Raw genomic sequence first — 18,563 nt, 5'->3', positions numbered from 1 at the left:
TTATGCAGAGTATTCCCGTTTTGGCTATGAGGTAGTGTCACGTGAAAAGTGACTGTAATATCACGTGAGAAAGAAGAGCATGCTGAGTAATGCCCCACGTGACCATTCCTAGCCAATCAACACTCGGCCAAAGCCGGATATTCAGCAAGCGCAGAATTGAAGCTCGACGCCATCACCGACCCCCTCGTGTTGTGCTTCCTCTCCTCACCCTCTTCTCCACAGCCATTGGGCCATCGTCACCATGATATCTCGAGCGGCGGCTCCCTCGTCCGCTCCCATTGCGTCCCTTTCCTCCCGCTCCCTCCGTCTCCAGGCCCCGGCCGCCCGCTCGTTCGCGACCGTTCAGGACAACGCCCCCCCGGTACACCACCATGGCGGTCTGAAGGACCAGGACCGCATCTTCACCAACCTTTACGGACACCATGGCGCGGACCTCAAGTCGGCTATGAAGTACGGAGACTGGTACAAGACTAAGGATATTGTGTTGAAGGGTCACGACTGGGTAGGATCCAACCCCGGTTCAGCCATTGGATGTGCTAATGCGTGATTTATAGCTTATCTCAGAGCTCAAGGCCTCTGGTCTGCGTGGTCGTGGTGGTGCTGGTTTTCCTTCGGGATTGAAATACGTATGTTGTCCAAACGCTGACCTCGCACCTCCTAACTGTCGGACACCGGCTAACGTCTGACGCCTCCGCGTAGTCTTTCATGAACTTCAAGGACTGGGACAAGGACCCCCGACCCCGTTACCTCGTTGTCAACGCCGATGAGGGTGAGCCCGGAACCTGCAAGGACCGCGAGATTATGCGCAAGGACCCGCAAAAGCTGATTGAGGGCTGTCTCGTCGTCGGCCGCGCCATGAACGCCAACGCCGCCTACATCTACATCCGCGGTGAATTCTACCACGAAGCGACCATCCTCCAGCGCGCCATCAACGAAGCCTACCAGGCTGGTCTGATCGGTAAGAATGCCTGCGGCACTGGCTACGACTTTGACGTCTTCATCCACCGCGGAATGGGCGCCTACGTCTGCGGTGAGGAGACCTCCCTCATCGAGTCCATCGAAGGCAAGGCCGGAAAGCCCCGTCTCAAGCCTCCATTCCCCGCTGCCGTCGGTCTTTTCGGTTGCCCCAGCACAGTCACCAACGTCGAGACCGTCGCCGTCACACCCACCATCATGCGCCGTGGTGGCAGCTGGTTCGCCGGTTTCGGTCGTGAGCGTAACGCCGGTACCAAGCTCTTCTGTATCTCCGGTCACGTCAACAACCCTTGCACTGTTGAGGAGGAGATGTCAATCTCTCTCCGTGAGCTGATTGACCGCCACTGTGGAGGTGTCCGTGGTGGCTGGGACAACCTTCTCGCCGTCATCCCCGGTGGTTCCTCCACACCCGTCATCCCCAAGTCCGTCTGCGACAACCAGCTCATGGACTTTGACGCTCTCAAGGACTCCCAGACCGGTCTCGGTACCGCCGCTGTTATTGTCATGGACAAGTCCACCGACATTGTCCGCGCCATCTCCCGTCTCTCCACCTTCTACAAGCACGAGTCCTGCGGCCAGTGCACACCTTGCCGTGAGGGTTCCAAGTGGACCATGCAGATGATGCAGCGCCTTGAGACTGGTCAGGCCCGCGAGCGTGAGATTGACATGCTCCAAGAGCTCACCAAGCAGGTCGAGGGTCACACCATTTGCGCTCTGGGTGAGGCTTTCGCCTGGCCCATCCAGGGTCTTATCCGCCACTTCCGTCCTGAACTTGAGGCCCGTATCAAGGAGTACTCACAGGAGCTTGGTGGACAGAACCCATATGCTGGTGGTTGGCACCCGAACAGCCGGGCCGAGGGCAAGCTGATCTCCCCTGGCATGTAAACTAACCATCTGTTTCTTTAATTTTAAAAGAGTTGATTATAGAAGCTTTCCTCCTCAATGATGCCGCAAAGGAGCTGCTATCTTTACTTTTCCTTTACATCTTCGTTTATTACTCCGCGTGCGCTGTCTTGTTCGTCTAAGGGTCCTACCATGTACAGTTTCAGTTCGATTGATTTGGTAGCAATGAAATGATATCTTTATAATACGCTGTTAATGTAGGAGGTTTACTCTACTTCAAAAGCAGGAGATTAGTAAGAAATCTATACAAGTCATCTCAAGTCTTCTTCCGGTGTCAGTCCTAGGCCGGTCCCGGCGTGCTCTTTGCCGGCACCGGGTATTGACGAGCACAAAACGCTGTGGGCACCAAGAGATCAACCCTGTCCATCTCATGACTTCCCTGTGCATCTCCGTTTGTCTAGGTTTTCGCAACATTCTCGGTGACTTGTTCCTGCCCTTTCTGCACCCTTCATCTCTCTCCTCCATCCGATCGACAGTCGTCATGGCACGTACGAGGTCCAGCTACCAGCCCAGGGGCCGCCCCTCCATGGACGACATCTCCATGGACGAGATCCTCCCTGGCGACGAAATCTCCGTTATCACTCCTTCGTCCTCATCAGCTTCACCCTTGAAAGCAACAGCACCCTGCTCGTCATCAGCCATGGCCGATGCAAACCACAATCCTCCCCAATACTCCTCTTTTAGCACCGGCCAGAAACGCCTCATCGTAACAATGGTCACCCTCGGCTCCTTCTTCTCCCCACTCTCCGGCCAAATCTATTACCCTATCATGCCTACCCTCGTCCAAGCCTACGACCTAACACCGGCGCTGATCAACCTTACAATAACATCCTATATGTTCCTTCAGGGCCTCGCTCCTACATTCATGGGTACATTCGCGGACATGTGCGGTCGGCGCCCCGCATACATCGTCTCCTTCACGATTTATACAATAGCCAACATCGGCCTTGCCCTGCAGACAAATTACCCAGCCCTCATGATTCTCCGGTGTCTTCAGAGCGCGGGGAGTAGTGGCGCAGTTGCCTTTGGATATGGCGTTATATCTGATATTGCGACGCCTGCGGAGAGAGGGACCTATGTTGGGCCTATGTCTGCAGGGACGATGCTGGGACCTGCGCTTGGACCGGTTATTGGAGGGTTACTGGCGAGGTATTTTGGGTGGAGAAGTGTGTTTTGGTTTTTGGTTATCGTGAGTGGAGGGTTTCTGGTGTGTTTTTGGGCGCTTGTGCCGGAGACGGCGAGGGTTGTTGTTGGGGATGGGAGTGGTTTGCCAAGAGAGTGGTGGAGATTGTCGGGGCTTCAGTTGCTAAAGCGAAGGCAGAGGAATAGAACGTCTGCAGATGGCAATACTTCGAATGTAGAATCCGCAGTTGTGGAAAAAGACACGAACGAAAAGGGCACAGGAGAAATCAACCCTGCGACATCAACAACCAAACTTCGCTTTCCCAACCCAATCAAAACCCTCGCTACTCTCCTGGAACCAGACGCCCTCATCCTAATCTCATCAATCGGCCTACTCATGATCACAAATGCCGCTCTTCTAACAAGCACGCCAACTCTCTTCAGAGAAATCTGGGACTTGAATGACCTCCAAATAGGGTTATGCTTTATGTGAGACCTGTTCCACTCCCCACCCAATGACCGCTAGGCGCTAACGACCGCACCGCAGCCCCCTCGGCACCGGAGCGTCCCTTGGCGCCATTGTAAACGGGTACGTGCTAAATGAAAATTACCGCCGGCTTTACCAGCGCCACGCGGAAGTCCCGTGCTCCACTGCTCCCGCCGCCTTAAACTTAAAGTTAACCTCACCCGACCGGGACCCAGACCCTGAGATTGGGGAATCCACCCGGTCCGATCCTTCCATGTATGGATCCAAATCCACGGCCCCGTCCAGAAATCGATCACCTCCAGTGCAACTACCAACCTTCCCGATTGAAAAAGCACGTCTACAACTCTCTTTTCCCACTCTCTGCTTAACAATAACAACCTTATTTCCTTACGGCTTCGTCTTACAGTCGCGAACACACCTCTCTGCACCTCTAACCTTGCACTTCCTGAATGGGTTCGCGACTGTAGCATGCACAAACACACTTAATACACTCCTTGTCGATCTATTTCCTGATAGACCTGCTACGGCTGCCGCAGCATGTAATCTTGTGCGTTGCTGGCTCGGTGCATTAGGGGCAGGAACTGTGGATTTCATGCTTAGGGGTATGGGATGGAGAGGATGTTTTGGGTTTTTGGGTGGGTGCTTGGTTGTATCGTTGGGTTTGGGGGTAGTTGAGTATGCTTGGGGGAGAAGGTGGAGGGAGGATAGGGAAAAGAAGAGAGTAAATACTTTGGAGGATGGGTGTGAGGCTGAAAAGAAAGAGGGATGCGCAGGTGGTGATTGTGGCGGTGGAAAGCATAGCGATGAGTGATCTACAATCGGTGTTTCCCAGGACCGAGGCGGAAACGCTGTAGTTGAGTGCGGTTTTGTCAATGTTAGTAGTAGATTCCCGAGAATGAGAGTGGAGAAGCATAGTCCTCCCCCCCTACTTACACAGCTTCAATAAATTCTGAAGCACATCATCATGCTTCTTGAACACATCTCCAAACTAAGCCAGGTCAGCACTCTTAATCTCGCGCTTGACACTAGCCGCCTTGCCAAAGTTCGACCCAGTGCGACCGCTCCCCGAAAACAAGATATTCAGCAAAGTCCACTAAAGCTAGGGTTACCAAGAGTCCGCCCCGTCCGCCGTCTTCCCCTGTTCGCCAGGAACAAGGCAATGAAAATCCCAGACTCCTGAGCATGATCTTCGAACTCTCCGGCTATCTCCGTTGCGTTATTCCGTGATCTGATCAACAGTGTTTAGGGGAGTGCAGAGCCAGAGTATATGATTAGTAATTCGCTACTCTCGAGATATCTAGCCTCAAGCGTCTATCCTAAAGGGCACTAGAGCAATAAGAAATTTCTCTTTCCCACCATCCAATTCTGGCCCTTCTTCGACTATCCCTTTTCAAGAAGGAGGTTCGGACTTCCATTCCTCCGTATTCATATTAAAAAAGTCGGCCAGTCGGTACATCCTCGGTTTAGACCCAAATTCCGGTAGACGGTTCATCATTCTGTCTCCGCAGCAGGCTGGGCTAGATCGAGCGGCAACTGGCGAAGCGATAAGAGCTCTGAAAAATTGCCAAGTAAAGCTTAAGTCCCGGAGCCTGTTAATGGCCTGATTGCTCGGAAATCAGTGGGGCTCTGGAGTCGCGACTGCGAGGCTAACTGAATCGTCGGAGACGCCCGAGTATGATTCCACGTTCTAGATATGTGGTATTCACTCTACAAAGTAGCCCCTCGGCTTCTCGGGCAACTACCGTTACTGGCCACTACTACTACTACTACTACTACTACTACTACTACTACTAAGTCTACTATCACAAAGTGCTTTCCCAGTACCTATGGATTCGGAACCTGTGGGTCTTACTAATGTATGATTAATATTGACCCAGCTCAAGAATGCAACATTGCCTAGGTCAAAAAAGAAATGACTGCATGGTCAGTGGTATGGTGGCACCACTTTCCCAAAATTTCTGGCTAGTTCTGGTTCTATGAAAAAGGTCCTCTTCTTAAGCTTCACTTGTAAGTACTCACCGGCTCGGTGGATCCTTGTTGATTTACTTCGGAGTTGTTTGCTCAGGTCTGCTTTGGGGCACTCTAAACACTTCCCTGTTCAAGTATTCAAAGGGGAAATGGGATATTGTTATATTCTGGAGGGAGCAGAGAGAGGTCAAAACAGTAGTAAAGCGGGCTTTCAGTCTAAGCTTGGGTTGTCGGATACGGTTAACTCTACGCATACTCGATACTAGTTCTATTCATTCTTCCGGAACCCACTCTGCTTTGCTATTGGGTCGTTCTCAAAGGTACGGTTTGTTGGGATAGCTAAACCCATGGGAACCACAATTATCCATGGGTTCGGCGCATAGCACATGGCACTAGCTGAAGCGTTCAAGGTTCAGACAGCATTAATAGGATACATCTATGGAGTGTGTGGGACATTTTGTGCAGCATGGTCAGGGGCTCCCTAAAACCCCTGTATATGTTGATGGTTCTTTCGCGTTACCTAATTTCTCTTGTTGCGCTTGACTACAAAAGATGGTATGTCATATCTCGAGTGAATAATATCATTACCATTGCGAAAACAAGTAATGTAGTCCGCCGTATTGTGCCGTACATCTGCGGCAATCGAACTCATCCTTTGATAGGTATGGAAGGTAGCCATGTATATAATTCTCAGGCATTGAGCCATGGAGCTGGCGTCCGGCGCCCTTTACTGTCCCTGAACTCGCAATGCTAAATTTGATGAATCGCATAACCGAGCGTCCGGGTTGAGAGGAGGTCATGTTGGGTCTCGATTCATTGACCATGCAGACTTGGCGGGATGGGGCGATGCAGGAGTCTTCATTAATTAGCGAACGGACATGGGCTTGGTGCGTTGAAGAGTTGCGGGATAAGGCGAAGGAGATTAGAGAGTCTGGTCTCGTTATGGTGCTCAATGCTGGCGCTGGCGTGTGTAAATCGGACACAGTCATTCCTGCTTCGCTGAGGAATGAAATCAAGGACTTTGTTGCTTCTGCTGCTGTCACTATCAGTCCTTACCGGGACGGTCATACATGGAACCTGATTGACCCCTCACTGTACATGCTTACTCGCGATCATACGCGAGTGCTGAGCAGTGGTGGTAGCGTTCCTCTAGAGCAAACACTGGAATTCTATGGACAGGGAGATATAGCGCCATTTTTCGAAGAGAAACGCCGGGGATGGGAAATTGAATGGACCCCTTACTCACGGCGTTATCAGTGGTTGCCCTGTGAGGTTGAATTCTGTGGGCAGGAAGGGTCGACCGGCGTGCACATTACTTCTTACATCAACGATCTCCACCCTCAAGAGGAAAAGTCATTCTATCACACGCTGCAACATATCACCTCGAAAGCCATTGAGCCTTGGAACAAGACGATGATCAGAATCCCACTCCCGGGGATGAAGAAGTATAAACACAGCGTTGGGCGGCAGCCATTGCGAATACGCACATATGGAGTGGAATGGAGAAATCGTGGATTTCAAATACAGTCGACTGTTCCGATTTGAGTACTCTGAGCCCGGGACAACCTATTCATATGAGGACTGGAAACATGGAAGAACGGCACAAGCGATCGTTCCTCGCGAGGACTATGAACATCGTGATCGCAGCCCGGATTCACTCTGGTGGGATAGTGATAAATTCAGGGATCCGATGATCCATTATGATCTGGTTCGAGCGCGAAAGGTCTGGGATCACGAGTTTCAGATTATAAAACTGCAGGATGAGTTTCGTGAGAAGGGACTACAAGTTATCGTGAAACTGGGCGGCGTTGAACTCACCCCGGATACTCAACTATCGTTTCCAGGCGAAGACTGGCACAAAGACGGCATGCTAAACGAGCAAATCGTGGGCGTCACAACCTACGCCTTCTCCATCGAGAATATCACAACTCCCCGCATCTCATTTAGCCAGAAAATTTGGATGCACCCCAACGAGTTTCATTTCGATCAAGGCGACGATGTGGCGTGGGATGTTCCCTTTCTGGAACAATTATTCGGCATAAAGAACGATGGCCCTTCGCGTCAAGACATCGGCTCTGTACCTCTTCGTGAAGGACGTCTGCTCACCTTCTCCAACTGTCTCCGCCACCGCTTGGAACCGTTTGAACTAGTTGACAGAGCTCGACCGGGGCATTGTCGTTTTCTGACCCTCTGGCTCGTGAACCCTTACTTCCGCATATGCTCGACTCGGAATGTGCCGCTGCAACGCCAGGATTGGTGGGAGCAAAAAACACGCTCCCATCTAGCCTCTGCCTATTCCGTGCCTCAAGAGTTATCAGATCTCATTATCGCGGATGCAGTTGGGAGTAAAGAGCAGGGGAGCTCGTGGCTCATGGGGCGGACGGAAGCGGACCACCACCGGGGTGAACGAGTCAAGGATGAGGCATTGGCGCATATGTGTGATAAGAAGCAGGAAAAGAGTGGTGCTATATGTCTTTGGAAGCAGTACTGAATGTTGTAATGTTATAGGTCTTTGTTAGAAACACCGTGCTTTTATCTAAACATGTTCCTTAACAAGCTGCCTTCTGGGAGCCTGTAGATTCCCGATCATAGAGACATAACTTCTGGCGACTAGATAGAAGCCCTTGTATTATGAAGAAAGCTAGTCTTCGTTCGATTGGACCAACCTGAGGTTGAACGGTGACTAGCCCTAAGCTGGAACTTTAACCACGATATTGTGTCTCGCTACCCACCTACATTCTCTCATTCCCTTCAATTAGGATTGTCATACGTTCCCCAAACGTCCAAAAAGCTCCAGCAGTAAGCCGCTACTTATTTGGCAGTCAAGTTGTTCTCTAACCCCCCAACCTCCATGTACCACATCCATCTTTCCTCGCCAAGACCACCGATCCTCAACCCACAAACCTGCCACCTATCCAGCTGCAGTACTCTGTATTTCGAGTTGTGGAGGCAGATTTGTCTTCTCGTACGTCTGCCTGTTGAAATTCCTCTTTCCTGCTGACATTTTGCAGCTTTCGCGAATAGATCTATCTTCTTTAACACGCCTCATTAAAATGCACTATAAAACCTTGGCACCCGTCTATTACGAGACATGCACCGTCATATCTTGGAGCAAACAATCTCTTGAATCTACGGTTTTACATTTCGCGGGGTTCATCAGTCACGCCAAAAGACTCCGTTTTAGTTGCCCGGAACATCCAGAGCACAGCGCAGAATACAGGAGACATTCGTATTGTCCATCAAACTTCGCTTACACCCCGACCCCGGCATCCTGCCCATGGATATCTTTCTTGAGCCTCATCTCGTACAGCTTAGCTCGCTTCCCTATTCCGAGTCGATGATCGGTTGCGGCTTTGCGGAACCATGAAAGCCAGTGGGACTCGCTAGCATCTCTCATTTCTCATCTGAACTGCTTGACAACCCTCGACTTCTTAGTGAACAACGACTTTCCAGTCGAGCTGCAACGGGCCATTAACCAATGTCATTCTGCATGTCGTCTTAACGTTTGGGCGCGGCAGGCTGCGGCATTCAGCGCACCTGGTGTCAGGCAAAAACTGTTCACTGACAAGGGTGAACCGCCAGATGATAGAGACGATGGCTCTGACTTCAACACCATGCGCCTCCAAGGTCTATACAGCCTAGCTGTATGTAGTATCCTTACATCAGACAGACGTCCGCCAGTGTCAGAATCAGACATCATACTCGAGATGTATCCTTTTATTTTCGCAGCGCCGAATCTCAAGCACCTTCACATACAGAAGGAGATTTGGTACAATTCCACCGTGTTCAAGGAGACTTGGAAAACGCTGGCTACAGCTTACCGTCCGAAGCCAGTGGCTCTTCTCGAATCTCTCATCACGCCTATATTGTGTGACAAACCTGATAGGATCGAGGAACGCATCTTTTTTAGAAGCTCATCGTTTCGCCCTCTATTTCCACTTATTTCGGTACCGAAAGACCTCATGGTGGTGGTGTAGTGAAAGGTTGAAGTTTGGGTGGGTCATCCGACGCGTCGCGCGGATTCGGGAGTGTGCCCAGACTTTTGAACCCCCATGGTATGAGTATAGTATCTATCGGGCGTCAGGTTCTTGCTGCACTGTACCTACTAGGTACCGGGTCATTCTCAGACCCACTCAACGTGTTGGTAAACGGAGCTCACAGAATGTCTTCCCTCAAATCCACCTATCTATCTACTGGTGACGTTTTAGTCGAATGTGCAATGGAAAGACTCTTCGGACTGCCTCCATTACGTACGTTGAATTAGAGCAAGATTCTCTTATTCCACCCAATCCCAGGATCCATCTCCCAGAGTCAGATGCAGTTTTTAAGCCATTTCTATGTATCGAGAACACGCCACGCGCTGAGGAGCTGAGTTACAGTACGGTAAGCTGCACTCTTGTCCAGGTCCATAATATCAACCTGAAGTACCTATGGCATTCCCGTTATATCAGCTAATTTTCTCAAAGAAGAAAGACCTCATGAAGACATTCAAAAAGGCTTGCCTGTTTTAATGAGCATAATATACAGTCTGTTGTTACCTACCGCGTTCTTCCTACACAGTGCAATAATACCTACCTACCTCCCTCGTCACCCACTGTAGTTCCTGATACCGGATAATATTCAATTAAGATACAATCACATCAGCTTTGGTGCTAGGTGTACCAATACCCAACACCGGTTACCCAATATTCAAACACTCCATACCCCCAACTCAGTCTTCCCTCTTTCCTTGATATTCATTACTCTCCTAAGAGAAGGAACAAAGGACCGAGTCTCACTTACAACGCTACCTTACCTTACCACCTTACAATAGCGCCTACCATCTTACTTCCCAGTTCAACAAAATCAGCACTAAACAAGCAACCCGCGGAGTCCAGGTAAGGATGTCATTCCTGTTAGCGGAATATCAATCGGGAAACCAGAGGTAGATACAGGATACGGTAGGCAGGTCGGTATGTAGGGTTATTTCAAGTTTAGATAGAGATGGTTTAGTTCAGTTATATCTGGTTTATAATCTACCTATGGATTCAACTACATAAACTATCTTAGACTAAAGAGAGCCCTAGTTTGACTACCTATATGTCCTTCGATCCCACCACATTCCACCACAGAACCCAAAGCACCACTCACTGGCTACCCTATCACTATCCATCAACTAAGAGAAGTCGAAGTCGCAAAGCAAAAAAGAAACAAAGCACGCTCGCCAACATAAAGGGGGAAATGTCTTCAAACCGACAACGTTAAGGGGCGGAAGGAAGGAAGCAGAGCACGTCCAATGACTATCCCTAGTGGCTCTGCCGGAGGCTTCGCCATAAGTGCTCGAGACAAACCAAGGCAAAGCAAGCAACGCAATAAACTAGAGAAAACCCTTCAATAGACCCTGGAACTTGAAGAGAAAACAAATAATAACCTATAATACCTAGCTAAAATACATGATATTTATGATGTGATACGATGCCCAGTGCAATATAAGCTCAGATGGAACAAGATAGACAGACGACATGAACATGACAAATGACAAATGCAACCAAGCTTAAAGTAGAAACAGGAGAGGCTTGCAAGAAAAGGAGGGCATGAATCAACATAAGAGGGGGGGGGGGGGGGGAGAATCTAGATAGAGGTGGGTTTTTTTGGCGGCTTCATCAGTAACCACCAGCCATGATAACGCTATAGTACCGTCTGCTCATCTCGGCCGTTTGTGAGAGACGTGCGTCGCCTGTAAGCGGGAGGCGGAGGACGCGGGACATTTCCATTGACTGTTCATAGTTAGCACCAGACTCATCATAAAGACACGGCATGGACGCATGGAAGGGCTGCCTTACCTTGACATCCTCGACAGTAGTCCACCCCGCAACAACACGACTCATCTCCTTGAACGCAACGCGCTCCTCCAAGCCTTCAACGCCAGAACCATTAATAGTATCACCCATGGTGACAAGCGCATTCACCAGACGGTTGAGACGCTGAGGGTCGCGGCCCCGTGCTGTAGCAAGACGGAGGAAGTCCTCGTAGACACCGCCGCCACTAGCCCAGCCCCGGACTTTGTTCTCGGGAGCCTCGCCAAAGCCAGAGAGTAACGTCTCGAGCGTCTTGTAGTCGTTCTCGATGATGGCCGTGGGACCAACAATGCGGCAGAACGTAGCGTGTGCATCGTTCCAGTTCTTGCCGCGGACAAGGCAGTCGACTTCGCGGGCTGCGTCGCCGGTGTCGCGGGCGTAGAGTGCCTTGGACATCCAGATCCAGCTTTCAGGAAGTTGAAGGTCGTTTGTAAGGTAGTTCCATGCTGCACTGGGAGAACCCTCTGGTGTGAGTGGTTCGGGAAGCTGGGCGGCAAATCGGGCAAGGATCTCCTTTACAGCTCTCTCACGGTCCGAGGCACTTGACAGGTGAAGCAAGACAAACAGAGTTTGAGTGAGATTCTCGGTTGCACCGAGTTCACATCCATAGTCCCATACCAGTTGGTTCATCTGCCCAGCATTGACCGTCAGACGCTCGTATCGTCCAAGAGCTGCGGCGAGGATTTGGCTGAGCTGGAAGGATAGTCGGTTCGACAGCTTGTCTCCTGTCACAGACTCTGGCAGCAGTGCCGCAGGCAAAACAAGCGAAGGAACCCCAGTACCCTTGGCCGCACCCAAAGTAGCAGCATAAGTCTTGAGCAAAACCCAGAGAGGCGACTCATGACCAAGGCTGTCAGTCGGCGTGTGCCAAACACCCCGGTCTTTGTCCTGGTGCGGAGGCACAGGGAAAGCAGGTTCCTGGCCGCTCCTCAGGTCTTGAGCAAACTCCGAAACAGCAAGCTCAAGAGGCTCGTCGCTGCTGATGACGTACCAAAGACGGAGCCCAAAAGCTTGGAACCAGTCCAACTCGAACCGTTCGGAGAAGGTGAAGGTCGATGCACGGTCCTCGAGCGCGCCTCCAGACTTGCCTTCACTGCGCAGAGCGTTACCTGCCAGGAGCTCATACAAGGCACGAATGGGCTCGCTCATCTCAGAAAGAGCATTGTGCTGGCGCCAGCTCTCAATTTGATCCGTCATGTCTTGCCGTGTGGTTTGATCCCGGCCAATTTGCGAGATGAGAGTGGCAAGGTGGAAGTTCTGACTTGCCATCAACGCGTTACAAGCCTCCTCAACGCGGTGAGCACAGAGGAGGTGAATGGCGCGCTCTTCTGCAGAACTAGCCTTGCCCGCATGCACGTTCCGCTCACGGACAATGCCTTCCCAAAGACGGCTCAGTCGGTCCTTCTTGATGCGATGTTGGTACTTGGCACGGAGTTGGGCGGGTACACCAGCCGAGATGTCATCTTCAATATCGTCGTTGAACAAGATGTTGGCCAGCTCCCAGATCACACGTTCCTTATCAGAGTGGAAGGTCTTGGTGTACTGGGAAAAGTCCGTTCGTGCAAGTCGAGCAAATGGCTGACCATCAACGCGGCTGATCGACGATTGCTTTCGCTGAATCTCGAGCATCTCGTGAGGTCCTGCACTCTGTCCAGAGGCAAGGAGAGCAACATCACGTCCCTCGCTGGTAACAGAGAACTTTTCCCTCCAGTGAAGGTCACCATACCGATGATCACTCATTTCGTTTTTGGCGCAGACAAGAGAGTTTCCTGGTCCCCATCGAGGCTTAAATGAGTGGTGGAAGTCCAGGTCGTCCTTGCTCATTTCATTAGAGTCGCCCGCAAATGTCTTTGCGTGCTTGTTGTAGGGCCACTCAAATCCCTTCTTCTGCGCTTTTTGCGATCTCAGCGGAGACTGTCCCGGCTTGCGAGGCTGCTGAAACAAAGAGTTCATCAAATCAATACTCGTACTGAATCCCTTCTGCTGGCCATTGGCGACAGCCTTTGTCGGTGTGCCATCATTGATCTTCCGCTCGCTGAATGCGTTCACCTGGATTTCACGGAGCGCATCACGATTCTGTTTCCTCGGGCTAATTGTCCTCTGCAACTGGTCGGCCCAGTCACCGGTAAGATCGAGGCGACCCTTAGGCGGTGTGTTCCAAGGCTTGAGAGACGGCTGATTGAAACCAAGCTCGGTATCCTGATCGTCATCACGCTCCACGGTACGATCAAGGTTAGGAAACGTGCCCGCCATATCCATTTCCTCGCCTTCATCTAATTCAAGTTCTGACTCGCCAGACTGCTGGCTCTCGGTGACTTCAACGTCGTCGTCGTAGGTGTCACCCTGCTCAGTTGAACCCGTGGAGCCTTCCTCTAAAAAAGACCCTTCCTCTTCCTCGTCGTTTTCAGATCCTACTTCTTGCTCATCTACTGTCTCCATCGCCTGGTTGCCAAACGCCCCCGGAACGAGCTTGCGCTTTTTGAAATCGAAAGTGTCGTCGTCAACGCCTCCCACAGAACTCGCGAAAGAATCGTCAATGGAGTAAGTGGACATCTGTTCAAAGCCGATGGTTAGTTCGCGTTCGGCAGGGAATCGAGCCTTCACAAGTCAGGGTGTCAGGAGCAGCACTCACAGTGCTTTGGTTGTGGCTCTCACCTTCTTCTTCCTCGTCATCATAGTCAAGACCATATGTCGTGTAGTGAGCCACGCGGAAGATCCATGTTCCAGTCTCCTTGACGTATTCGACGAAATCGGTGTTGTGGACCTTCATCAGGCGGTCGACGTGCTTGTCGAAGAGAGGACCGCTGGTGAGTGGCGAAGGGCCCTTCTTATCGCGGCCGCGGGGCCAGGAGTTCTCGATCTTCAGAGTGGAGGGGACGTTCAGACCCTTACCCCGGGCAGGCTTCTGAGACTCGTCGGGGTAAACAGTGATCTTGCGAACGCCAATCTCGACCAGACCACCAAAGAGCTCATCCAGGTTGATCTGGGTCAAGTCAACGGGCTCATCGAAGGTGACGGCACCGCAACGCTCACGGCCAACAGTCAAACCAGTGAAACGCTTCAGCTCATCGCGGCTGAGCTTGCCGAGTTCAGCCTTCGTAGGCTTCATCCAGTAGTTGCCGGGTTGAGGGTCGCCAGTGGGAGAGAAGGGCAGTCGCGTAGCATCCTCACCTGGCGAGACAGAGGTAGCACTTTCAGTGTCTTCTGGGACGGTGATGAGCGTCCTCTTGGAAGACACGGACTCCATCTCAGGTTGAGTAGGAGTCTCAGTAGCCGGCTTAGCACCGTTGATACCATTAATACAGTTGGTGGAACTGCTCTTGCGAATGGAGCGCAAGAAGCCCAATTCTTCGGGGGTGGGCTCGGCACTCTGAGTCTCAACAGGGACGACCTCGCCACCAGTTGTGCCGTCAGTGCTCGATTCGAAGCTGACCTTCTTCCTCACTTTGCTGGGACCAGCCTCATCTCCGTTAGTGATGGCGGTAGGCGAGCTAGCAGAGCGAGTGAAGAGGTCGTTGCGCAAGCTTCGGTCAATAGTCAGGCGCTTGAGATTGCCACCGGATGAGCGCGAGCCACCAGAGAGCGCACCAGGGGACAGAACGCTGTCTGTTTCGGGGTCAAATGACTTGCGCAGGTTGCTGGTAGAGAAGCTTTTGCTGAATGTGCTACGACCCAGGCTGCCGCTGAAGCTTCCGCGCATGCTTGTACCAAGAAGACTACCACCGAGGCCATTGGGAGTGCTAGTGGCACTGGAAGGAGATCCATATGTGGAGTAGGAGAATCCGTAGCCTCGTGGCTTGGGAGGAGTGATGAGACGGTTCGCAGCGTTCGGCGTAATTTTGTAGACAGGCAGAGGCGTGCGTTGCTTCTGCTTGGTTGCAGAGGAAAGCGGTGTGGCTAAGGGACCGGGGCTGGAAGCACTGGGCGCGGGAAGACCAGAGAAGATAGACTGGTTGCCGTAAGGGTTACCCTCAAGAAGAGAGGCTTGGAAGCTACCAGGCGCAGGTTGTGACTGCTGCATTTGCTGGGGCTGCTGTTGCTGGGAGCCACCGAAAAGACTGCCTCCCAGACCTCCGGACTGCTGCTGCTGGTTCTGGTTGTTTCCAAAGAGCGATGAGCCGGTGTTCTGCGTCGCACCTCCGCCGAACATCGAGCCGCCAGTGTTCGTAGAACCACCAAAGAGGCTAGGCTTCTGTTGCTGCTGGTTCTGAGCACCGCCAAATAGTCCACCTCCGCTCTGCTGGTTCTGGGTGTTTCCGAATCCACCAAAGGCGCTAGTACCAGTGCCAGTGCCAGTGCCACCTCCGAACAAGCTCTTCTGTTGCGGTTGCTGCTGGTTTCCACCGCCGAAAAGAGAACTGGTTCCAGTCGACTGGTTGTTTCCTCCAAAGAGCGAACCGCCAGTCTGCTGCTGGTTTTGTTGGTTTCCACCAAAGAGAGACGAACCAGTGTTAGTAGTGCCGCCACCTCCGAACAGACCACCACCACCTGTGGTAGAAGGTTGTTGAGTGCTGCCGCCGAAACCACCAAAGAGACCCTTGTTCTGGGTTTGATTCTGGGTCTGGTTTTGGTTCTGATTTTGTCCGAAACCGCCAAAGGCATTTGTGCCGGTCTGCTGTTGCCCACCACCGAAAGGTGAGGACGTAGCCGCGGTGCCGCCGAACGGCGAAGCAGTGCTAGTGTTGTTCTGCTGACCGAAACCACCAAAACCAGTTCCGGTCGTCCCAGTACCTGAGCCAAACAACGACTTGTTTTGCTGTTGGTTGTTATTGTTGTTGCCAAACAGGCTACTACCACCACCACCACCACCACCACCACCAGATCCAAATGCAGTACCGGTGCCGGTGTTGGATGATCCGAAACCAGTGCCAGTGTTATTTGAGGTGCCGAATATGCTGGGCTGGGTGGTTCCTGAGGATGCGCCTCCGCCGAATAGAGACGACCCTGCTGGCTTGCTAGGCCCAAAGAGAGGGTTCGAGTTTGAGGATCCAAACCCACCCGTTGTCTGGGTTGAGCCAAATGCTGACGGAGCGCTAGTGGTAGCACCACCACCGAATGGAGACGCAGTGCTACCGAAGCCAGTGGACTGCTGTGTTCCAAAACCAGAGCCGCCTCCAAATGCCGACGAGCCAAAGGCACCTGCCTGTCCGCTTCCATTTCCGTATCTCCGGCCTCCATTGTAGTCGCCTAGTCGAAGTTCCTCAAAAGAATATTTGCTGTACGGCTGCATAAAGGAGACACTCTGGTAGTGGTTCATGGTGGTGGAGGCAGCATCTTTCTCAGTGAAAGCACTGAAGGGGGTAGTAGCGGTGCCATCAGAGGGAGGGACGGCGTTCTGGAACGCAGTTCCTGTGGCATTACCAAATCCAGTGTTGCTCGTGCTGCCAAAGCCAGAGCTACCGCCAAAGCCACCTGTGCCACCGGTTGTAGAAGTATTCGAAGCACCGAACCCTCCTGTTGCAGGCTTGCTTCCGAAGACACTGCCGCCAGTGTTGCTGCCGAACCCAGAGCTGCCACCGAATCCACCAAATCCACCCCCAGTGGTCGTCGAGGTTGTGTTGCCGCTTCCAAATAGGCCTCCGCCAGTCGATGTTCCGGTCCCGAAACTGGTACCGGTGCGGTTCTGGGTGCCAAAAGCGGACGTTCCCGTGTTGTTGTTGTTGTTTGCTCCAAATCCTAGAGAGAAGACACGTTAGCGCCACGCAGCCAGCCAGCAAATGCGATGAGCGAAATCCTTCAAGAGCAAGGAGAAGTGAAAAAGGAATGTTAAAGCCATCCAGCGCGAATCCATCCCAGTCGGCGATTCAAGGGCGAAATCTTTCGGCAGCTATCAAGGCTGAATGCGAGCAACAGATCCGAGGCCCGATCAAATCCGCGATGTCGAAGAAAGAAAATTGCCGCAGCCGACAGAGAATCCGTCCAGAATAGCCGAAGAAGAGAAAGGATCGCACAGCTCATCAAAACACAACCCATCAAACACATACCTCCACCGGAACCAAAGCTGCTGGAGGTATTTCCAAACAGGCCACCCCCAGAAGAAGTGTTACCTCCGCCAAAAGGGGATGCGGTCGAGGTTGATCCAAAGCCTAGATTATGGAGTTTAGACTGTCAGAGACTGTCATCAAGCTGTGTTGCTTTGCGTTGCATAGCTTCGCGTTGCGCTGCGATCCTTTCTCTTGTGTTGTGGCGCTGCTGCCGCGCTGCTCAGCGTCGAGGGTCTCAGCGCGGAAATGAGATGGTTCACTGGTCGAAGCCGTACAGGGCCGCTGCGGGTCGACGTCACAAGCATCGCACCAACCATGAACCGATAACAAAAAAAAGAAGAGGTAAAGAAGACAAGAAAAAAGCAACGGAAGAATAATGAAGTCGGGGCAAGGGTCGCAAGTGCAGATCGAATCGAAGGGGGACGGATGCACGGAAAGGACCTACCTCCACCACCAGAACTCGAGCCAAAACCAGTGCCTGCTCCAAAGCCAGAGCTTTGCTGGTTATTCTGGCCGAAACCTCCTCCAAATCCGAAGGACATGTTGACTATGTATCTTGTTGATGTATTATGTATTCATCTGTTCCCCGAGGATAAAATCGATCGGTCGATGCGAGCTGTCGCGCGAGCTTGCAGGTAGGTGCGAATCGATCGGCGCTTCAGCTGATGAATATCTCAAGCGCGATGTTTCAAAAGCTCGATGGGAATGCGCTGCGATGAACGACGCGCAAAGGGTGCGAAAGGTAGACGAAGGTGTTTGTTGTTTTTTTTTTTCTCTTCGACCGTGACCCGAGCGATCGCAGAGGATAAGGAAAAGAAGAAATTAATTAGGAAAAAAACTTCTCACACCAGCTGCCGACGGAGCGACGTCGTCAGAGCGAGGATATAAACAAGTCCAACTGGACGAAAGGATGGGGGAGTGACAACAAGACGAAGAAGAAGGGAAAGGGAGGCAAGGCCAGTCGAAGTGAAGTGAGGAAACTGACGCGCACTGGAGTCCGGAAAAGACCAGCTCAGACAGCGCAACCGCCGTATTCTGACCGTACCGTACGCCAGCTATGCTCAATCCCGCACCAGAACCAAGCTATCGTATTGTAATCATGGGTATTGGTCGGGTCACAGCTCCACGAGTTCGGTGAGTCCCACGTGACATTGCTGCCTGAATTGCCGGCCATCAATTAATGTATGGGAGCCTGAAAATTCACGAGCAATTGACATCGCCTTCCTATGCTGCCTAGGAGTAAGATAGGGATATTTTGTTCCTTCTCTACATTGGCAGGGAATTATT

At 51.9% G+C, this 18,563-nt stretch overlaps 5 protein-coding genes across 5 annotated transcripts; 4 read left to right on the top strand and 1 right to left on the bottom strand.

Moving 5' to 3' along the window:
* The first annotated feature begins 158 nt into the window (after positions 1 to 158).
* BDV14DRAFT_177605 (NADH-quinone oxidoreductase subunit NuoF) lies at positions 159 to 2,135 on the top strand. The gene is made up of 3 exons (XM_073769445.1): positions 159 to 502; positions 555 to 626; positions 700 to 2,135. Exons 1-3 carry the CDS (start codon positions 242 to 244, stop codon positions 1,858 to 1,860), a joined length of 1,494 nt encoding a protein of 497 aa, XP_073625746.1. The 5' UTR covers positions 159 to 241; the 3' UTR covers positions 1,861 to 2,135.
* A 56-nt stretch (positions 2,136 to 2,191) lies between these two features.
* On the top strand, positions 2,192 to 4,467 carry BDV14DRAFT_210274 (putative MFS transporter). The gene is made up of 4 exons (XM_073775858.1): positions 2,192 to 3,489; positions 3,548 to 3,676; positions 3,773 to 4,122; positions 4,159 to 4,467. Exons 1-4 carry the CDS (start codon positions 2,249 to 2,251, stop codon positions 4,296 to 4,298), a joined length of 1,860 nt encoding a protein of 619 aa, XP_073625745.1. The 5' UTR covers positions 2,192 to 2,248; the 3' UTR covers positions 4,299 to 4,467.
* A 1,810-nt stretch (positions 4,468 to 6,277) lies between these two features.
* BDV14DRAFT_202413 (DUF4246 domain-containing protein) lies at positions 6,278 to 7,946 on the top strand (the record flags this gene model as incomplete). Its single annotated transcript, XM_073774035.1, has 2 exons — positions 6,278 to 6,900; positions 6,983 to 7,946. The coding sequence occupies 2 exons, from the start codon at positions 6,278 to 6,280 to the stop codon at positions 7,944 to 7,946; spliced, it is 1,587 nt and encodes a 528-aa protein (XP_073625744.1).
* A 2,474-nt stretch (positions 7,947 to 10,420) lies between these two features.
* Positions 10,421 to 16,166, bottom strand: BDV14DRAFT_177600 (nuclear protein 96-domain-containing protein). The gene is made up of 3 exons (XM_073769444.1): positions 13,925 to 16,166; positions 11,278 to 13,845; positions 10,421 to 11,211 (listed from the first exon to the last, which is right to left on the bottom strand). Exons 1-3 carry the CDS (start codon positions 15,440 to 15,442, stop codon positions 11,098 to 11,100), a joined length of 4,200 nt encoding a protein of 1,399 aa, XP_073625743.1. The 5' UTR covers positions 15,443 to 16,166; the 3' UTR covers positions 10,421 to 11,097.
* On the top strand, positions 16,085 to 18,439 carry BDV14DRAFT_177598 (uncharacterized protein). The gene is made up of 3 exons (XM_073769443.1): positions 16,085 to 16,968; positions 17,277 to 17,378; positions 17,722 to 18,439. The coding sequence occupies exons 1-3, from the start codon at positions 16,548 to 16,550 to the stop codon at positions 17,913 to 17,915; spliced, it is 717 nt and encodes a 238-aa protein (XP_073625742.1). The 5' UTR covers positions 16,085 to 16,547; the 3' UTR covers positions 17,916 to 18,439.
* The last annotated feature ends 124 nt before the right edge of the window (positions 18,440 to 18,563 follow it).

Source organism: Aspergillus stella-maris (assembly GCF_047715825.1).
Source record: "Aspergillus stella-maris strain CBS 113639 unplaced genomic scaffold BDV14scaffold_47, whole genome shotgun sequence".
Classification (NCBI taxonomy): domain Eukaryota; kingdom Fungi; phylum Ascomycota; class Eurotiomycetes; order Eurotiales; family Aspergillaceae; genus Aspergillus; species Aspergillus stella-maris.
This window is presented reverse-complemented; position numbering and strand designations above follow the sequence as displayed.